General features: G+C 43.1%; 1 protein-coding gene across 1 annotated transcript in view; it reads right to left on the bottom strand.

Annotated features, from left to right (window-relative positions):
• ZBTB40 (zinc finger and BTB domain containing 40) overlaps positions 1 to 16249 on the bottom strand; it is a 345823-nt gene that overhangs the window by 147611 nt on the left and 181963 nt on the right. Inside the window, exon 11 of the mRNA XM_085608585.1 lies at positions 9222 to 9677. Within this exon, the coding sequence (XP_085464711.1) occupies positions 9222 to 9677 (456 nt within the window). The remainder of the gene's footprint in view (positions 1 to 9221; positions 9678 to 16249) is intronic.

Genomic DNA, 16249 nt, shown 5'->3' with positions numbered 1-16249 from the left:
TCCCCCGACATAATACAAACACTCAGATTTGGTGCATAATTCCTATTTATCCTCAAACAAGGAGTATATTGATTCAAACATAAAATCCGAACAAGAAAGGAAACAACTGAGATTGAGAGGTCTCTATTGAACATTGCTTTAATTTGAGGGAACATGGAATCCAAGACTCAAAGGCAAGAATGAATGTTGCTTGTGTGGCTAAAAAGCTAATACTCTGGATCAGATTGTTTGTCTTTGCCTGAAATTTGTTAACTTTAAGAATAATTTACCTGCACGTTTCAGCTAGAGAAATAACCATTAGAACAATTAAGAAGGCGACTATTCATTGTTTTACGATACAATTCCCTGCTTTTATTAGAAAATGAATTACATTTTTAGTTCTTGTTCATATTGAGTTTCAGAAAATAAGCAAATCTGCTATATTTATTACTACTGCTTAGGCCTGTAAAAATGCTAATCATGTTTAAACAATTTGTGGGGAAAAATGTTATCAACCTGTTATATTTGTAGTGTATTTATTGTAACCAATGTGATTAACACAATACAATTATTACCTACCTACTGATTATGTGCAAACAAAAAAGCAATTCAATAATATGTGAATAATTTATAGTTACATCATCATTCTAGGTTATAGCTACCATTGTTTAAGGACTGAAATAGAGATTTATGGTCTACAATACCTGGTGCCAAATAAAGGCCAATCTTCAAAGCTAACATTGACATGGGGAGGGTGATTTTATTTCAGACGATGTAAGACTAATATGTCCTCGTTTTAACCTCGCATCTAAAGGAGGCAGAGCCTTTTCGATCCTCCTGCCTCAACTTTGGAATCAGTTGCCCGGAGAGCTACGGAAGGAATCTAGACGTCTTCCCTTCCGTGGAAAACTTAAAACCCTCCTTTTCAGAGAAGCGTTTGATCTGGTGTGAAATCTTTTAACATCTAAGGACCCAGTCTGTTTTCGTTGTCTTGTTTTTTCCTCTGTCTGAGCGCTATGAGACCTGCCGGTATATATGCGCTATACAAGATTGAATTAACAATAACAATAACAAAAAGCACTGACTTGTCTTTAAGTGGGTACTGTTGATGCCATAAAACGGATGTAGGCTAATTTTAGCACATTTTATGTTGTTGCTCTACAATGCATGAGTTTTGGGAGTAGATAATTGAATCAAAAATGGTGTTCATTGAGAGCAAAAAGCTTTGGCCAGCACTGATACTATTTAAAATGTCGATAAAACAAATGTTCGTTCTGCAGGTAATAAATGTTATGGAGCAAGACAATGTCTGTGTGAAAGAGGATACTGCAAGAATCAAAGCTGAATGTACAATACAGTTGAGTGTAAAACCTGGTTAGGCGAGATGAGTAAATTAACAACTCTATAGTGTATCTTTTAAAGAGTTGTCCAGAGAGTGACTAAAATATTGGAAGTTTTCTGGGCAATTTATGATTGGTGTCTCTTTTGCTGAAAGGGAGCTTTTTCTGTCTCAATATGCAATGTAAACTTAACTTATGTGCTCTTCAATAATACTACAAGCACTTTCTTGCATTAGGCTATTTTTCCAAATTAGAATTTTTCCGTTTTAGCTTGGTTTATTTTATGGTTTCTCACATTCTTATTACTGATGGCAGCTACATACACAACAGACAGCAAAATGCAAACCCAGAGAACTAAGAAAGAAGGAACTATAAACATGGTACAATGATCCAAATAATCCACTATCACATTTTGGTACCAGTCAACTTCACCAACCCAAGCTTGGCTTCATTTATTACTGCTAGCCAGATAAGTGGTCCTGGCTTTCCATTTCCTAAAGTCAAGAATGTTTTAACAAATAGTTTGATATATACACCGGTGAAGTTGCTCATTTATATTTTCACCTTGTTGAAAAGGTTTTGGAGTTGTAACTGCTCTGGTGCTTTATTCAGCAAAGGAATTGATGGAAGCGGAGTATGGATGTGGAGTCCGCTGAGAGCCTCATATGGCCTTGTCCAGAGTCAAGCCCCCAGATGAAGTAGTTCCCCTTACAGTATTTATTCCTGTATCGTGCACTAAATTCTTGGATTTTCCATGGTAGGAAACAGAGTGTCTCTAAAGAACCTTTTCACCTCACCTCTGCACCACCTGGCCTTCGAAGTTTGAGCCCTATAAAAAGTCAATTTGGTCTCCTTCTATAATGCATTTATCGCCCTACTCTCCAACCACGACATTCTGTTGCAATAGGGACCAATACAATGGTCTACTTGACATAATTTCGGAACCCTGAATCAGCTCCAACAAGACATGCAGTGTACAAAATAGCTTCCAAAATAAATAACACGGGTACACGGCCTAGACAAGAGCAGGTGCCCTATTGATATTGAGAACATAAGCGGTGATCCCACAACAACCATATCAATAGAGCAAGCTGAAAACAAGTAGAAAAAATGGGCAAGCGAATTTGTGCTGATAAGAAACAAACAGCACTCCCAAAACCAAAATCCAAAGTCAAACCCACCTCCATTGATAGGATGTTAGCGAAAGCAATAGGAGCGGTGGCAACAGAAATAGAATGGACTGAGACACGGCTATCACTCACCCCAAATCTGGACCTCCCCTTAATAGATTTGGACACATCACAAGCTCCGGGACACTTGATTAGAATCCCTCCCAGGGCCCAGATAACTATTGATGAAGTGCTCAATGCTGAACTACATACGGAGGTAGTACCTAAGCGTCAAGTGAGAAAAGGAAAGCCTAAAGCACCAGCGAGAACAGGGGTGAAAAAGAAGAAGGTAGCAGAAGACATCAAGGACGATATTGATAACGGGGAAGGATGTTTGTCCAGTAGTACCGATAGGGTCAAGGAACAACCTGCATGGGTCACAAATTTAGTGGTGCACTTACAGTAAAGTAAGGGAAATTAAAGAAAGGGACATTGTAAAGGATGAACTTAAAATGCTGGTAGAAAGGGTTGATAAGCTGATCATGTTGCTTGAGGCCAGGGCAGGGGTAAAAAATGGAAGAGAAGTGATTGGCAGTGGTCAAGAAGCCCAGGCTGCATCTAGTAGGCTGCCCCTCCCTCCGGACAGAGTGCCCCACCCCCCACTACCGTTACAGACCAAGCCAAACAGTGTACTGAAAGCTCTAGTAGGGCCAATTTAACACCTGTTATTCCACATAGCAGTGGACAATGGCAAGAAAGTCGACAGCGGGAGAGGGTAGGACCCATTAAAAGTATTGAAACTAATAAAGAAAACTGTCCCCCGCCGTGTATTAACTTACCACCAGCCTCAACCCCTTACGTTGTTGTTCTGTCAGGTATTCCTGAGCTTAGGAGGGGGCAAAAGGAATCACACCAGGATCTAAAAAATAAATGCATGTTCTGGTTAGCCAATAACAAGCAATTTTATTACAAGGATGCAGGAGAAAATCTAACAACCCGTCGAGTTGGCTGGGTGGGTTGGAGACCTAAGGCAATGCAGGAAGACTGTGTAGTGATAAACTTTAGAAACCCATTAGTTGCCCGAGCAATCCTAAGTAGGGATGATTGGAAACAGGAGGGGACCATAAGAGCCCTCCCACTAGGTTATTTTTACCGTCCCACCCCCCCAGGGAGACCCCAACATTGTAGAAGACAAAATGGAAGGGAGGGGAGGCCTTTATATCAAAATCATCAAATTGACAACTTGGATTCCCAATGGCCTAGGCAACCACTCTTCAGTATTCCTACAACAAATAGATTTGATGTCCTAGAAGGAGTGGACGGATTTGAACCTAAGGGTTATGGTTTGAAGGAGCACTATCACCAGCAAGAGTTACAGGTCAAAATTGTTCAAGTAGGGGAGATCACAGACCAGCATATGACAGCAGAAGAGGGTGAAACCAGTGGGAGGTCGAGAGAGACATTAAGGGACAATAAGGATGGATCCAAAAAGGTTACAGACTTCCCAGATATTAGACTTGTGCACCGGCGGGATTTTGCACCCCCCGTCCCCAGAACTTGCTGCCATAGATAGTCGGCCAGATCCATCGAGGTTGCGAGTTCTATCTTGGAACGTAGCCGGCCTTGCCCCCAAGATGGACAATCCTGAACGGGGGAGTTTTATTGAGCAATATGAAATCTGTATGTTCCAAGAAACATGGGCAAGGGGGGATACCCCTAAATTAGGCTACGCCACATATGGCATAGCAGCGTCATCGGGGGGAAAGGGGAGGCCCTCAGGGGAGCTTTGCATCTGGGTGGGGACACATTTGGGCTGCACAGCTACACAGTTAGAAACATCTTCAAATGACATTCTGTGTGTCCTTCTTAACTTCCCTTCAAGGATCACAGTTGCTCTAATAAATGTCTACTCGAGACCAGTTAGCCGTAGTCAAGAGTCAAATACACTCTATGAGCTAACGACATTTCTCGCTACCATCCCGGATAACTACCTGTTGATTTTAGGTAGGGACTTCAATTGCCAGTATGAGCCTCTAGACGGTATGACTAAGGATAACTCGTATGAAGAAGATTTACACTGGGCTGTACCAGAAACCACTTGTCCGTTAGTAAGAGTCTGGACCCCTTTGGTACTCCAGATGAATTCTCTTGTATTAAAACACTCATTGAGGGCATGTAATGGTAGAACCAAGTCTGATACCCCTGGTAAACACACTTTTAATAGAATTGACCAAGGCCTTTTAATTGATTACATTTTGTGACATAACATAATGGCACAGGGTAGCAGACTTTAAAATCGAGCCCCGTCACGATAGGGACCATAATGCCCTAGTTCTAGAGTTGTTCACATTAAGCCCTGGGAGTACCATAGATTTGGCTATACCAGCTGATGGCAGATTAACTCTTAACAATTGCAGGAAGAGAGTCCGAAGGGCGGACCCAAGTCAATCCCAAGAAAAGTTAATCACCCTGTACCAAACTGTTATTCCGATTCTTATGGATTCTATTCAATCTGTCTCAGCTGACAGTACCCAAATTGAACCACTGAAGGTCGCCCTAAATCACACTAGGTTAACGTCCACTATGGTTGATTTTTTCTTCCCAATCAAAATAATTAGAAATAACAGGATACCCCGCCATCCTTGGTATAATGAAAGATGTCCAAAGGCCAAAATAGCTCTGATTCTGGCCATTAAGGCTAATGATAGACCTTTGATTAAAACCAATAGAGCGGCCTATCGAACTAGTATTGAGGAGGCAAAGAAAGGGTGGGAAAGTGACAAGTGGGAAACCCTTAGAAGCTCCCTGGGCTCCCGTGACATGAGGACATTTTGGAACGTGGAAAACACGGGCAGCTCTGAAGGAAAGCCGGCGATCGAGCCAAATTTAGGGGCAAACGTGTGGAAGGACCCCTTTGTGTCTCTCTACTCGAGGGCAAAGACAGAGGTCGATGTAGTGGACAACGCATGTCACTCCCCACAGGCCGATTGCTCCAATGCATTTATGATCACCCCTAGAGCGGTGGATGATACCCCGATGATAACACTCACAGAGGTAACCGGCGCTCTAAGCTAAATAGCACCCTGTAAGGCACCAGCGTTAGACAAGATTCCCGGGGACTTGTTCCGTAGTGAACCTACTTTTTGGGCACCATATTTTTGGATTTTATTTAACGCTGTCATGCAAGGCATGGCTATTTCCGCTAGTTGGGCCGAGGCAGAAATAATATCAGTTTATAAAAAGGGATCCCCGTTGTTACCCACAAATTATAGGCCCATAAGCCTTATTGACATTAGCCAAAAACTCTTTGCACGCGTGTTATACTGCCTGAAGAGTTGGATGGTGGAGCATAAAGTTCTCAGCCCGTTCCAAGAAGGGTTCAGAGAAAAAATGTCCACATTGGACCAGATCTTTAGGCTACAATTATTACACTGGAAGACCGTGTGTATAGAGGGTGGCAGCCTCTAGCTAATTTTTGTAGACCTGAAATCTGCATTTGATCTGGTGCCAAGAGACAAGTTGTGGGCAGTCCTGCTAGAGATGGGGGTCCCATTATATTTGTGTCAAATCATGAGGCGGCTACACCAAGGAAACTACGCGCAAATAAGATTTGGCAAACACGGGGAACTCACCACAGCCATCCCTGTAGGTAGAGGTGAAAGCCAGGGATGCATCCTTGCCCTGACCCTTTTTAGTCTTTTTATAAATGGGTTAGTTGACTTTTTAAATACTGAGAAGGATTTAGATGCACCCAAGCTGGCAGCACGTAACATCCCGGCCATGATGTTCGCCGATGAGACCTTGCTATTATCCAAATCCCTAATGGGTATACAGAGGGTCCTAAATAAATTTGATGACTTCTGCAAGGAAAATGGGCTTGAGATTAACCTGCAAAAAACAACATTTATGGTGTTTAACTCAGCCAAAAGTACCCAAATAAACCCATGTTTAGATGGCAGATCCCTAGAGAGGGTACCTGTCTTTGATTACCTCGGCATCACAATTACAGAAAAAATGGAATAGGGGGGACAAATTTTAAAAAAACAGCCTGAAGCTAGTGCAAACAACAGGGGGCCTGACCAAGGTATTCCAAAACTCTAGCCATAGACCGGGGGCCCAGTATTAGAAATATACAAGGTACAAGCAAGAGGTGCTGCTCTATATGGAGCAGACATGTGGGGCGACAGTCGCCTTGATAGCCTAACACAAGCAGAAAACATCTTTGTTAGACTATTGTTTGGTCTCCCCGTAGTACTCCACTCATACGGCTACGACTAGATCTGGGGGTCAGGTCAATTAAGGAAGAAGTTTCTATGAGACCCCTTTTATTCTGGAGACGCTTGTGGGTCACTCCAGAAATGGTTGAGTACAGGGAAGAACTAAGGTAGGTGATGAGTCTACCTGGGGCGGGGAGACTACCATGGCTTACCTATGTCAGGAACATCTTCTCGCTTATGGGTCGGGGTAATCCAGAAACAATATGTCCCACAGTGTCAAGGAAAGAGTTAAAGGTTTGTTACTGGGAGCACAAACTGGCCCGACTAAAGGGGAACCATTCAATAGGAAAGCTTACTGTAGCCTTCTTGGAAATTAAAGAGCTGTACATACTAGAGCCGGTACTCAATGACATCAAGCTGACTGCCGCAAGGAAGCTCTATTTACAATTTAGACACGGGGTATTGCCGCTGCGTGCTTTTACGAATAAATGGGCAGGCCTACAAACACTGGGGTGCCCGGCCTGCAATGGCGCATAAGAAACTGAATATCATGTGTTTTTTTTCTGCACTGGCTATAAGAAATCAAGAAAACGATGGTTGATTCAGATATGCAGAAATTTGGGAACTAGGCAATGCTCAGAGGCTTTCAGGATACTGAAATATGATGCTAGTCTCCCCATAGCATTTTCGGTGGCAGGCTTCTTATTTTCTATGTGGTGTACCCGTAGAGTATTCCTAAAAATGTCCCCCAAAGATGGCGATTAAATCTGTGTACATCGCCATCTAACTGAAGTTATTGTATATGAATTGTATGTGTATTTTAGTATTATGTTAACAATGTATTATTATCATGATGTACATTACTTCGGCGGGTAGGACAATTAAGAAGTAGAATTGCTGTCGAAGGGTATACAACAATGTTTTTAGCCTTCTCATTGATTGAAGCTATTTTTTTAATATAGAAACACTTCATTTATTAAATAAGGCATAGTAAATTGTTCATTTATATATTGCACAAGCACTTTAATGTAACCAGTGACGATATTAATAATCTCCTTATTGACTGATACAAGCATTTTACACAAACACATTTTTTGTTTGAATAGTTGATCTGAGAGATAGAGCAAGAGCGAAAAAAAAAACCGATATTGTAAATTGTATTTATGCACTGCACACGCACTTTAATGCAGACTGTGGTTTTGGGATGGATTGCAATATAGATTTCCGCAGGTTATATTAGGTTTTACTATACAATGTCATACGATGACTGTATATTTATCTGTTTTTATTATAAATGAAATGCAAGATATTGTTCAAATGCTTTTATGGTCAAATTGACCGAAATAAAGTTTTATAAATCTGAATATAAATAACACAATTGTAGCCTTTTCTTTTGAGTCACATTTCCCACGTCTAATCCATATATGCTTTGTCTAATGTGACCTACCTGAGACACTCACTCTATTATTTTGAGTTTCTATTAACAGCTAAGGCTCAATTGATACTTATCCATTGGAGATCAGAGATAAAAGGAAGCAATATTTGGATGTTAATCAAAAACACAGTTGGCAAGCATTATGATTGTTGACAAAAGTGATGAGAAGGTTGATTTCTCTGATATTAAAGGATCTTCCAAAGAGATGATGAGAGGAAGTCGGGCTACTGGACCGATTTGCCAATGTAAAATCCATTAGCCCCTCACACAATGCATACAAAAATTACAATTGCTACCTGAGATAGTGGAAGAAAGTTAAAAGCACATTGCCTCTCCCACCCAGCCTTATTGAATACCAGGCTGAACGACATCTAAGCAAACGTTCAATACTATTCAACAAGAAGATCACAGAGATCAAGCAATAGTTCTTAAGTTGTCCTATTTAAGGTAAAGAAAAATAAATGTGGCATCAGTAAGGTAGGCTACCTGGGTGGAACAAATATCTCACACCCTTAAAACTCAGAGACAAATTTCAAAATGTTCAGGAAGATTCTTAAGATGGAGATATTTTGAAAATACGATATCATCATAGTATTTTAGTAGCCATTTGCTCTTCAGTACCCTTACAAATTCATTTGCTTACACTTCATAGAGCCCCTCCCCTTCCCTTTATTCTTTCCTAGTACTTCCACTCCTGCAACTAGGGCTCTACAAGTATTTAATTAAATAAAATAAACAAATAAATATATGCAAATACTGAGCAGGAGCGTGCCAGGCGGAGTATCCCAGACAACCCATTTTCAATTTTAGTAGGTAGTTTTTGCTATCCCAATACATACCTAAACTAGTTAACAAGAGAAGGTTACATCTAGAACGCTTCTCGAAAGAATGGCATACGTTTTCTTGATTGCAAACTATCTGGGCTACCAAGGAAAAGGAATGGCTTTTACGTGATGTTACACTACTCCCTTTTCTAAAACCGAGACAACCAACTTTGTACTACTGCACAAATAAATGAGGAAAACACCACTGCAAAGCATTCGTCAGAGCATACTGACACTTCAGACCAGAACAGAATGGCACCTACTCCATATACAAAGTTTACACACTGTTCAGCGCATTCTACTAGCTTTAGAAGTACCTGATGGATGTGCAAATTCCTTCCCACATATGTCACAGGTAACCATCAAACGCTTCTTTCTTCCTCTGGCTGTATTGGGATAACAGTGAGCTTCCTGTCTATGCTTCTCAAGTTCCTTCTTGGAAGCTTTCACTTCGTTGCACTCTTGACACTGTACTGGCTTTTCAAGGGCCATTCTGCAACGCTTCACATGTACTTCCAGGCGACAACGGAAATGGAAGATCTTGTTGCAGTACTTGCAGATGTAGGTCTTCTTGGAGGAAGATATTGCTACCCTCCTTGCTTCTTTCTTGACAGAAACACACCTGTCCTTGATGCACACCGTCCCAATATTTTCCAATCCTGAGGACTTTGGATTAGATGCTTCTCCTTTGTCCAATGCCTCAAGCTGGTAGTCACTGTTAACCTTCCACTTTCTGATGTTTTTTTTATCTTGATCTCTTCCAGTTAACAAACCTAAAGAAAAAAAAAAAAATCACATTAACGGTCTAATTGTAATTTTCTGTACACTCAAACATGCTCTATCATGTCTCAGACCACACCACTGAAAGTGACCTAAAGCCCAAGTCCGGCTACCACGTTGCCTTCTAAAAAATATTGTCTCCACATAATCACCTATGCTATAAAAGGGACACCCTCCCTTGATTCATACCATTTCTATATAAAACAACATATTTGAGTGATCTAGACATGGCTCAGTGATGCAAGAGTGAGCTACCATGGATTTTTTCCCTCCGATCATTTTGACCACATTCACAGAGCCCAAAGGAAAAAAAGGCCCTTGACTGGCAAATGTGAATTTAAAAAACAAAAATCTCAGATCATCTTCTGCATAACAAGTAATTGAAATCCTAGCCCCTAGGGAAGTCACTACTCAGTTTGTTGAGTGTGTCACCTTCATAAATAAATACATTTAAGCACTGTGAAAATGCAAAAAGATATTTGTTGGCACAGGATTGTGCACTACATGGTGTAGAGGTAGGTATCCCTGCCCTTAGTTATCGGACTGCATGTAAAACTAGCATCCTGACTTTTTTTGACCCTGCTAGTATGATATTCTGTGCGCATAATTACGTAAGTTAACACTGGGCTAGATAGTGGATAATGGTGTCTGTTGGTTAATGGCAGAGTTTGGAGTCTTTGCCTTCCGCACTACCTCCCATGGAAGACTTTTACTGTATGCTGTATACCCGATCTGAGAGAACTGCAGGGAACATCTAACATGTGGCATAAGGAAAGATACGGCATTCAGTATTATCTCATGGCCAGCAATAAGATTGATGAATTTCTGCATACACAAAATGCAGAATATTTTTTATGTTAATAAGCAGGACACCATAGTGAATAATCTTTCTTCAGTATCTCCATACAGACCTAAGGCAAATTTACATGGCCCTACTGCGACACTTTAGGAGCCAAGCTAAGAAGTTCAAGAGAGTCTGGAGAGGAGGTTCTGTCTGTGCAACAGTTTCCTTCATAGCCTCTCCAACATATCAAGGTCACCTTTGAATCAGGATTGTCGAGGGCATTCCGGATCAAATTGGATCATTCTTCATTCAACTGTCTCAATTAAAGATAAACGTTGGGCTCAACTGTAAAAGATGAAAACACGTAAACATTGACCCAAATGGTATGACTTTTGGGCCCTAGTCTGAGATTACCGGACATGTAGTCTGGGCTCTTTCTGTTGTTTGTATTTGTGAACAAATATATGTGAGCAAATCAAGAATGGTGCAAGATATAAATTAGTATTTTACTGCTACATAGCCAGTCATGGTTTTCTTTCTTGGCTCATTTGGCACATCCAACTTTTGGAACATGTATTGTTTTGATTATCAGATTCCTGGTTACTAGCAAATGTCAAAAGGTCTGAGGTATATGGTCCTCTATTTCTTGACTCCTTGTCTTTTCAGGTGGTACATGAATTGTGGAGTTGTCTGTGTTTGTGTTTAGTACTACAGAAGACAGGGGTGTCTTTATGCTGAATAGAATTATTTATTGGCCAGATAAAATGCACAGAGATCAAATAGGCCGATGAGATATTTCCCTTCTATTGGAGACCAAATGTCCTGTTTCCAAAAAGGATCAATCAATCAAACAATCAATTTCTTGAGCGCTGCTTGTCACCAGAGGGGGGGTGTCCAGGAACTGACAGGTCCAGAGGTTCAGCCGAAGAGCCAGGTCTTAAATGATTTTCAGAATTCTGGTAAGAAAGGGGAGGTCCGGAGGTGTAGGGGAAAGCCATTCCATGTCTTTGCGGAGATGTAGAAGGACCATACACCTAGCTTGCATCGCGAAATTGGGGGAGGGGAGATATGTTATGTTATGTTACATATACTTATAACGCGCGCAGATACTCATGAGTATCCCGGCACAAAGCCTAGTGGGGTATGGAGAGAGACTATCAGGCAAAGAAGTGTGTCTTTAATTTCCTTTTAAAAGCTACTGGGTCCTGAATAGTCCGCAGGACGAGAGGAAGGGCATTCCAAGCCGCAAAGAAGCTGCCCCCTAGCCTCTGATACTTGAAGCGAGGAACCTGGCCAAAGCGCAGAGACATGGGTCGAAGGGCTCGCGAAGGAACATAGAAAGAGAACCATCTCTGCAAATAGAGAGGACCTGACCCGTGGAGAGCGCGATGGGCCAGAACCAATAATTTAAATTTTACTCTGTCCACCACGGGAAGCCAGTGGAGAGAACACAGCTGAAGGTGAACACTGTTCCTAGCCAAAATTCCCAATAACAGTCTGGCTGCCGTATTCTGAACCGCATGTAACCTTTTCAACAGGTAGCCCGGAACACCAACATAAAGAGCGTTGGCATAATCAAGCCGTGATAGAATCAGTGCACACGTAACCGTTTTCCTCGCCGCCTGAGGTAGAAGAAGAAAAATAATTCTGAGAGTTTTAAGAAGGCAGAAACAGCAACCGGCCAGCTTCTTAATGTGTGTCAAGGAAGAGAGACTCTCATCGAACCATACCCCCACATTTTTGACGGGCTTCCCTGTGGTGGAGGGCAGTGGAAGGTTAGGCGGCCACAACTGCTCTCGGAAATTGGGAGTGAGTTTACCAAATAGCTGGATCTCAGACATCTGTTCATTAAACTTGCGCTGTGCCTCTGCCAGCCATTTGAAAATAGAAGTTAAGCAATGTTGAACCAATTAAACAGAGTCCGCATCTTTGTCCCAGGTAAAGAGCAGCTGGGTATCGTCCGCATACGCCATCACCTTAGCCCCTAGCTCCTCTGCCAAATATATCAGTGGCGTGACATAGATATTAAAAAGGAGAGGGCTAAGGGAGGAACCCTGAGGGACTCCCGTGGTCACTGACTGAGGGGAGGAGGAGGACGGTCGAAGCCAAATCACCAATCCTGGCCAGTCATGCTAGAAGTGCGTGCGGGACGGCGTAGAACGCCGCCGAGAGGTCCAGCAAAATTAATGCAGCTCTCCCGCCGGCGTCAAGACACTCCTGGATGGCCTCCGACACCTCCACTAGAACTGACTCAGTACTATGAGATGCCCGAAACCCTGATTGAGCTGGGTGCAAGAGTGCCTCTTTTTCCACAAATTCTGTAAGCTGTTTATAACCACCTTCTCGCACACCTTGGCCAGTGCAGGAAGGAGAGAGATCGGCCGGTAGTTCCCTGGGCTAAGGGGGTCCAAAGATGGCTTTTTTAGAAGTGGCAGGATCTTAGCCTGCTTCCAAACCTGTGGAACAACAGCTTTCTGGAGAGACATGTTAATAATGGAGTTCACTTCTATGTTCGTGCTCTCTGCCACTGCTGCCAGAAGCCTGGCAGGACAGGGGTCCGCGGGCGGACCAGACTTGAGACCCCTAAGAATCTTGAGAGATTCCAAAGGATCGACCGGCCTGAATACCAACAGTGAGTGAACAGAATCAACAGGTTGAGACCCAGAAAATCCCCCACTGCTGCCGTCACAGGGTGTAAACGCCGCCTGAATGGTCCGAATCTTATCCTTAAAGAAAAAGGAGAGAGTGTTACACCAGACAGGTGAACATGGAGTCACACTCGCTTCGGCCAAAGGGGACGTGAAGCTCTAAATGATGGCAAAAATTTCTTTGAAGTTGTTACTGGCAGATTCGACACGAGATGTGTAGAATTGCCCTTTAGCCAGTGTAATAGCTTCATAGTATGTTTTTTGCTTATCTCTGAGCTTCCGCTTGGCTGCCAGGCAGTATCCACTCCTGCGCCAAGCCCGCTCAAGGATCTTGCATTCATGCTTCGCAGCTTTAAGGGCCGAGTTAAACCAGGTTTTAGAAGGAGATTCCTTAGCCAACCTGACGGGCCGATGTGGGGCCACAGTGGTAACTGCCCGAGACACCCAGCCAGTGAACCCCGTCAAGCACTCCTCAAGCTCCCCTGACAGAGTAGGCCTAGAAGTTTCCAAGGCCAGAGTGAGTTTGAGTGGGTCAATTTTCCCAAAAACTGGTTTACGGCAAGAGCGCGCCAATGACTCAGTATTAGACACTTCCCACGAAAAGTAGGATATGAAATGATCAGACCATGAGACCGGACAAGGATCCCTTAGAACAATGGGGAAGTTGGTACAAATGGGGTCAAGTATGTGGCCGGCCTGATGAGTGGGAAGGCTTACATGCTGATCAAGTTGCGCCAAATGTAGTATGTCCAGCAGGTCGTGCACCTCCTTGGTGTCTGCTCAATCCAGATGGATATTAAGATCACTCCAAACCATATAGTGGGAAAATCATACCGCCCCGTAGATTATAGCATCCCCACACGTCTGAAAAAACAATCCCACTGGGCCAGGGGGCCTATTGATCAAGGAGCCTCCCAGGGTAAAATGTGCTGAGAAGCAGATGCTAAAATCAAGGGCCTCGCAGCCTCCCCAAGCAGTAGAGTCCCCCAAGCGAAATTCCCACTTGTTCTTATAAATAATAGCCACACCGCCCCCGCCCCCTCTCCTCTCCGGGCAGTCAGCTCTAGAGATCTTATAGCCAACTGGAATGGCAAAAGAGACAATCGGATCTGAAGTAGAGTCAAGCCAGGTCTCAGTAAGGAACAAGAGATCAAGAGAGTTGTCCTCCAAGAGGTCAAACACGTCAGCATGATGCTTCCTAAGTGAGCGAGCATTAATCATAGCTGCCAGAATAGGAGGGGCCTTGACCGACTGGCCAGGGAGGATACCATTATTAACCAACGAAACATGCCCCAATCCCAGTTTAAAACCGCACGCTGAACAAGCATCTTCAGGTCCCTCCGACACATCCCAGTTACAAGAATGGCAGAACGTGGTAAGATCCAGAGCCCGTAGTGTGGCTCCAGAGTAACTCCTTCTGAACTCAGCCCCTGGAGAGCAAGGAAGTGAGAGCAAGGGTGGCGGAGTGGAGGGGTCTAGTAGGCTGGTAGAAGTTCAGGCAGTAGTTGAAGTAGACGGGACCGCAGATGTGGATGGCTGTGTGTGCATGGGTTAGTAGCTTGAACTGACATCTCTTCTGTATTGGGAGTCAGTGGAGTTCCTTGAAGTGAGGGGTGATGTGGGTTCATCGGGAGGGTCGAGTACTAGTCTGGTGGCTACGTACTGAATGACCTGACGTCTATTGAGGAGGTAGGCAGCGAATCCGGAGTAGAGGGTGTTGCTGTAGCTCAGTCGGCTGGTGATGCGGCATCAGTGACTGTCCAGCTTGAGTTCTGTGGTAGCTCAAGACGCACAACAATCAATCAGTGATGCATCAATCCTCATATCAGCCATTAGATGAAATATACCTTCAAACATTACGCTAAAAAAAACTTTTAGAGAAGTGTTTCTTAAAAAGAACTCTCAGAGAAGTGTTTCTATCATTGGTTCTGACAGCTGCAGTGTGACCTCCCAATCTATGGTCAGTTACCTGCACTGATCTGGCCTCTTCATAAACTGTCTCATACGGAGCATTGAACTTGGAACTTGCACAGTGCCATGGAGCCTGAGATACGATGTGCAATGGATCAAGAAATAGAGAATAATCAAATTTTCTTGGGTAGAAGAAAATTTGTGACCCAAAGAAATGTTCATCTTTCAACAGCATTCAGCAACCCCCCCCCCCCCCCCCACCCTCCCCACTAATGCTAAACCTTTCACAGGGACAGTGTGGAATAGGTAACTTTTTGTGGAGCTCCAGCAAGCTAAGGAGAGATTTTGTTATTTTAAAATCCTGTGGCACTTGCTGATATGGTGAGGTATCTATCATCCAATCACATAGATAGGGGTATCCGATTATCTTTTTCCTAATGAGTCAGACTGCTGACTTGAATGCGTTTCGAAAAAGCACATTCTGCTGACTTTAAACCCTACTGATCTGACCATGTACTGGCAATATGTATTGTCCACTGTGACTCAAAGACACGTCCACTGTCTTTTTGCAATCAGAATCTCAAGGTATGCATCCTTATTCAAGTATGATCATCCAATCTCCCTGCTAGTGTTGAATCAAAACAACGTTTAACCTTGTTTTTCGATATTGATTTGCTTACTATTCAATGGTAACAGATACATCTTAATTCCTGATCTGGTTCTTTCTGTAGTACTAAAAAATAAGAGAAATAGATTTCTAATCCTTTGGTAGATAAATGAATAGGCTCCACTGCTGCCTGCTGAGTTTTTATTTTTTCTGCACTGGTGACAACATTGCTGTGATTTTGAGAGGAACTGGATTAGGATATCTGTCTAGAAGGCTTGATGTTATGTTATGTTTGGTATGTTCAGTTATGTGAATCGGCATAACGCACAAGTCTCTGGGGAAGGTATCCTGGCGTTAAAGCAGAGGCTGTATAGGCCATGCCCAGGCAGGGGCTAGGTGAAGAGCCACGTCCTCAGTTCGTTGTGGAATTCAAGAACGGATTAGACAGATCTGATATGCAGGGGCAGTTTGATCCAGGCTTTAGGAATGAGGTAAAAGAACGTCTGTCAGTCCGGTCAGGTTTTGCGGATGGGAGGGTGTGTGCGAGTAGCACTACAGCTGAGAGGAGGTATCTAATAGGTTTGTAGAAGTTTATGCAGTTGTTGAGGTACATGG

Source organism: Triturus cristatus, chromosome 1_2 (assembly GCF_964204655.1).
Source record: "Triturus cristatus chromosome 1_2, aTriCri1.1, whole genome shotgun sequence".
Taxonomy (NCBI): Eukaryota; Metazoa; Chordata; class Amphibia; order Caudata; family Salamandridae; genus Triturus; species Triturus cristatus.
The sequence above is the reverse complement of the archived record's forward strand: the minus strand, read 5'-3'. Positions and strand labels throughout refer to the sequence as shown.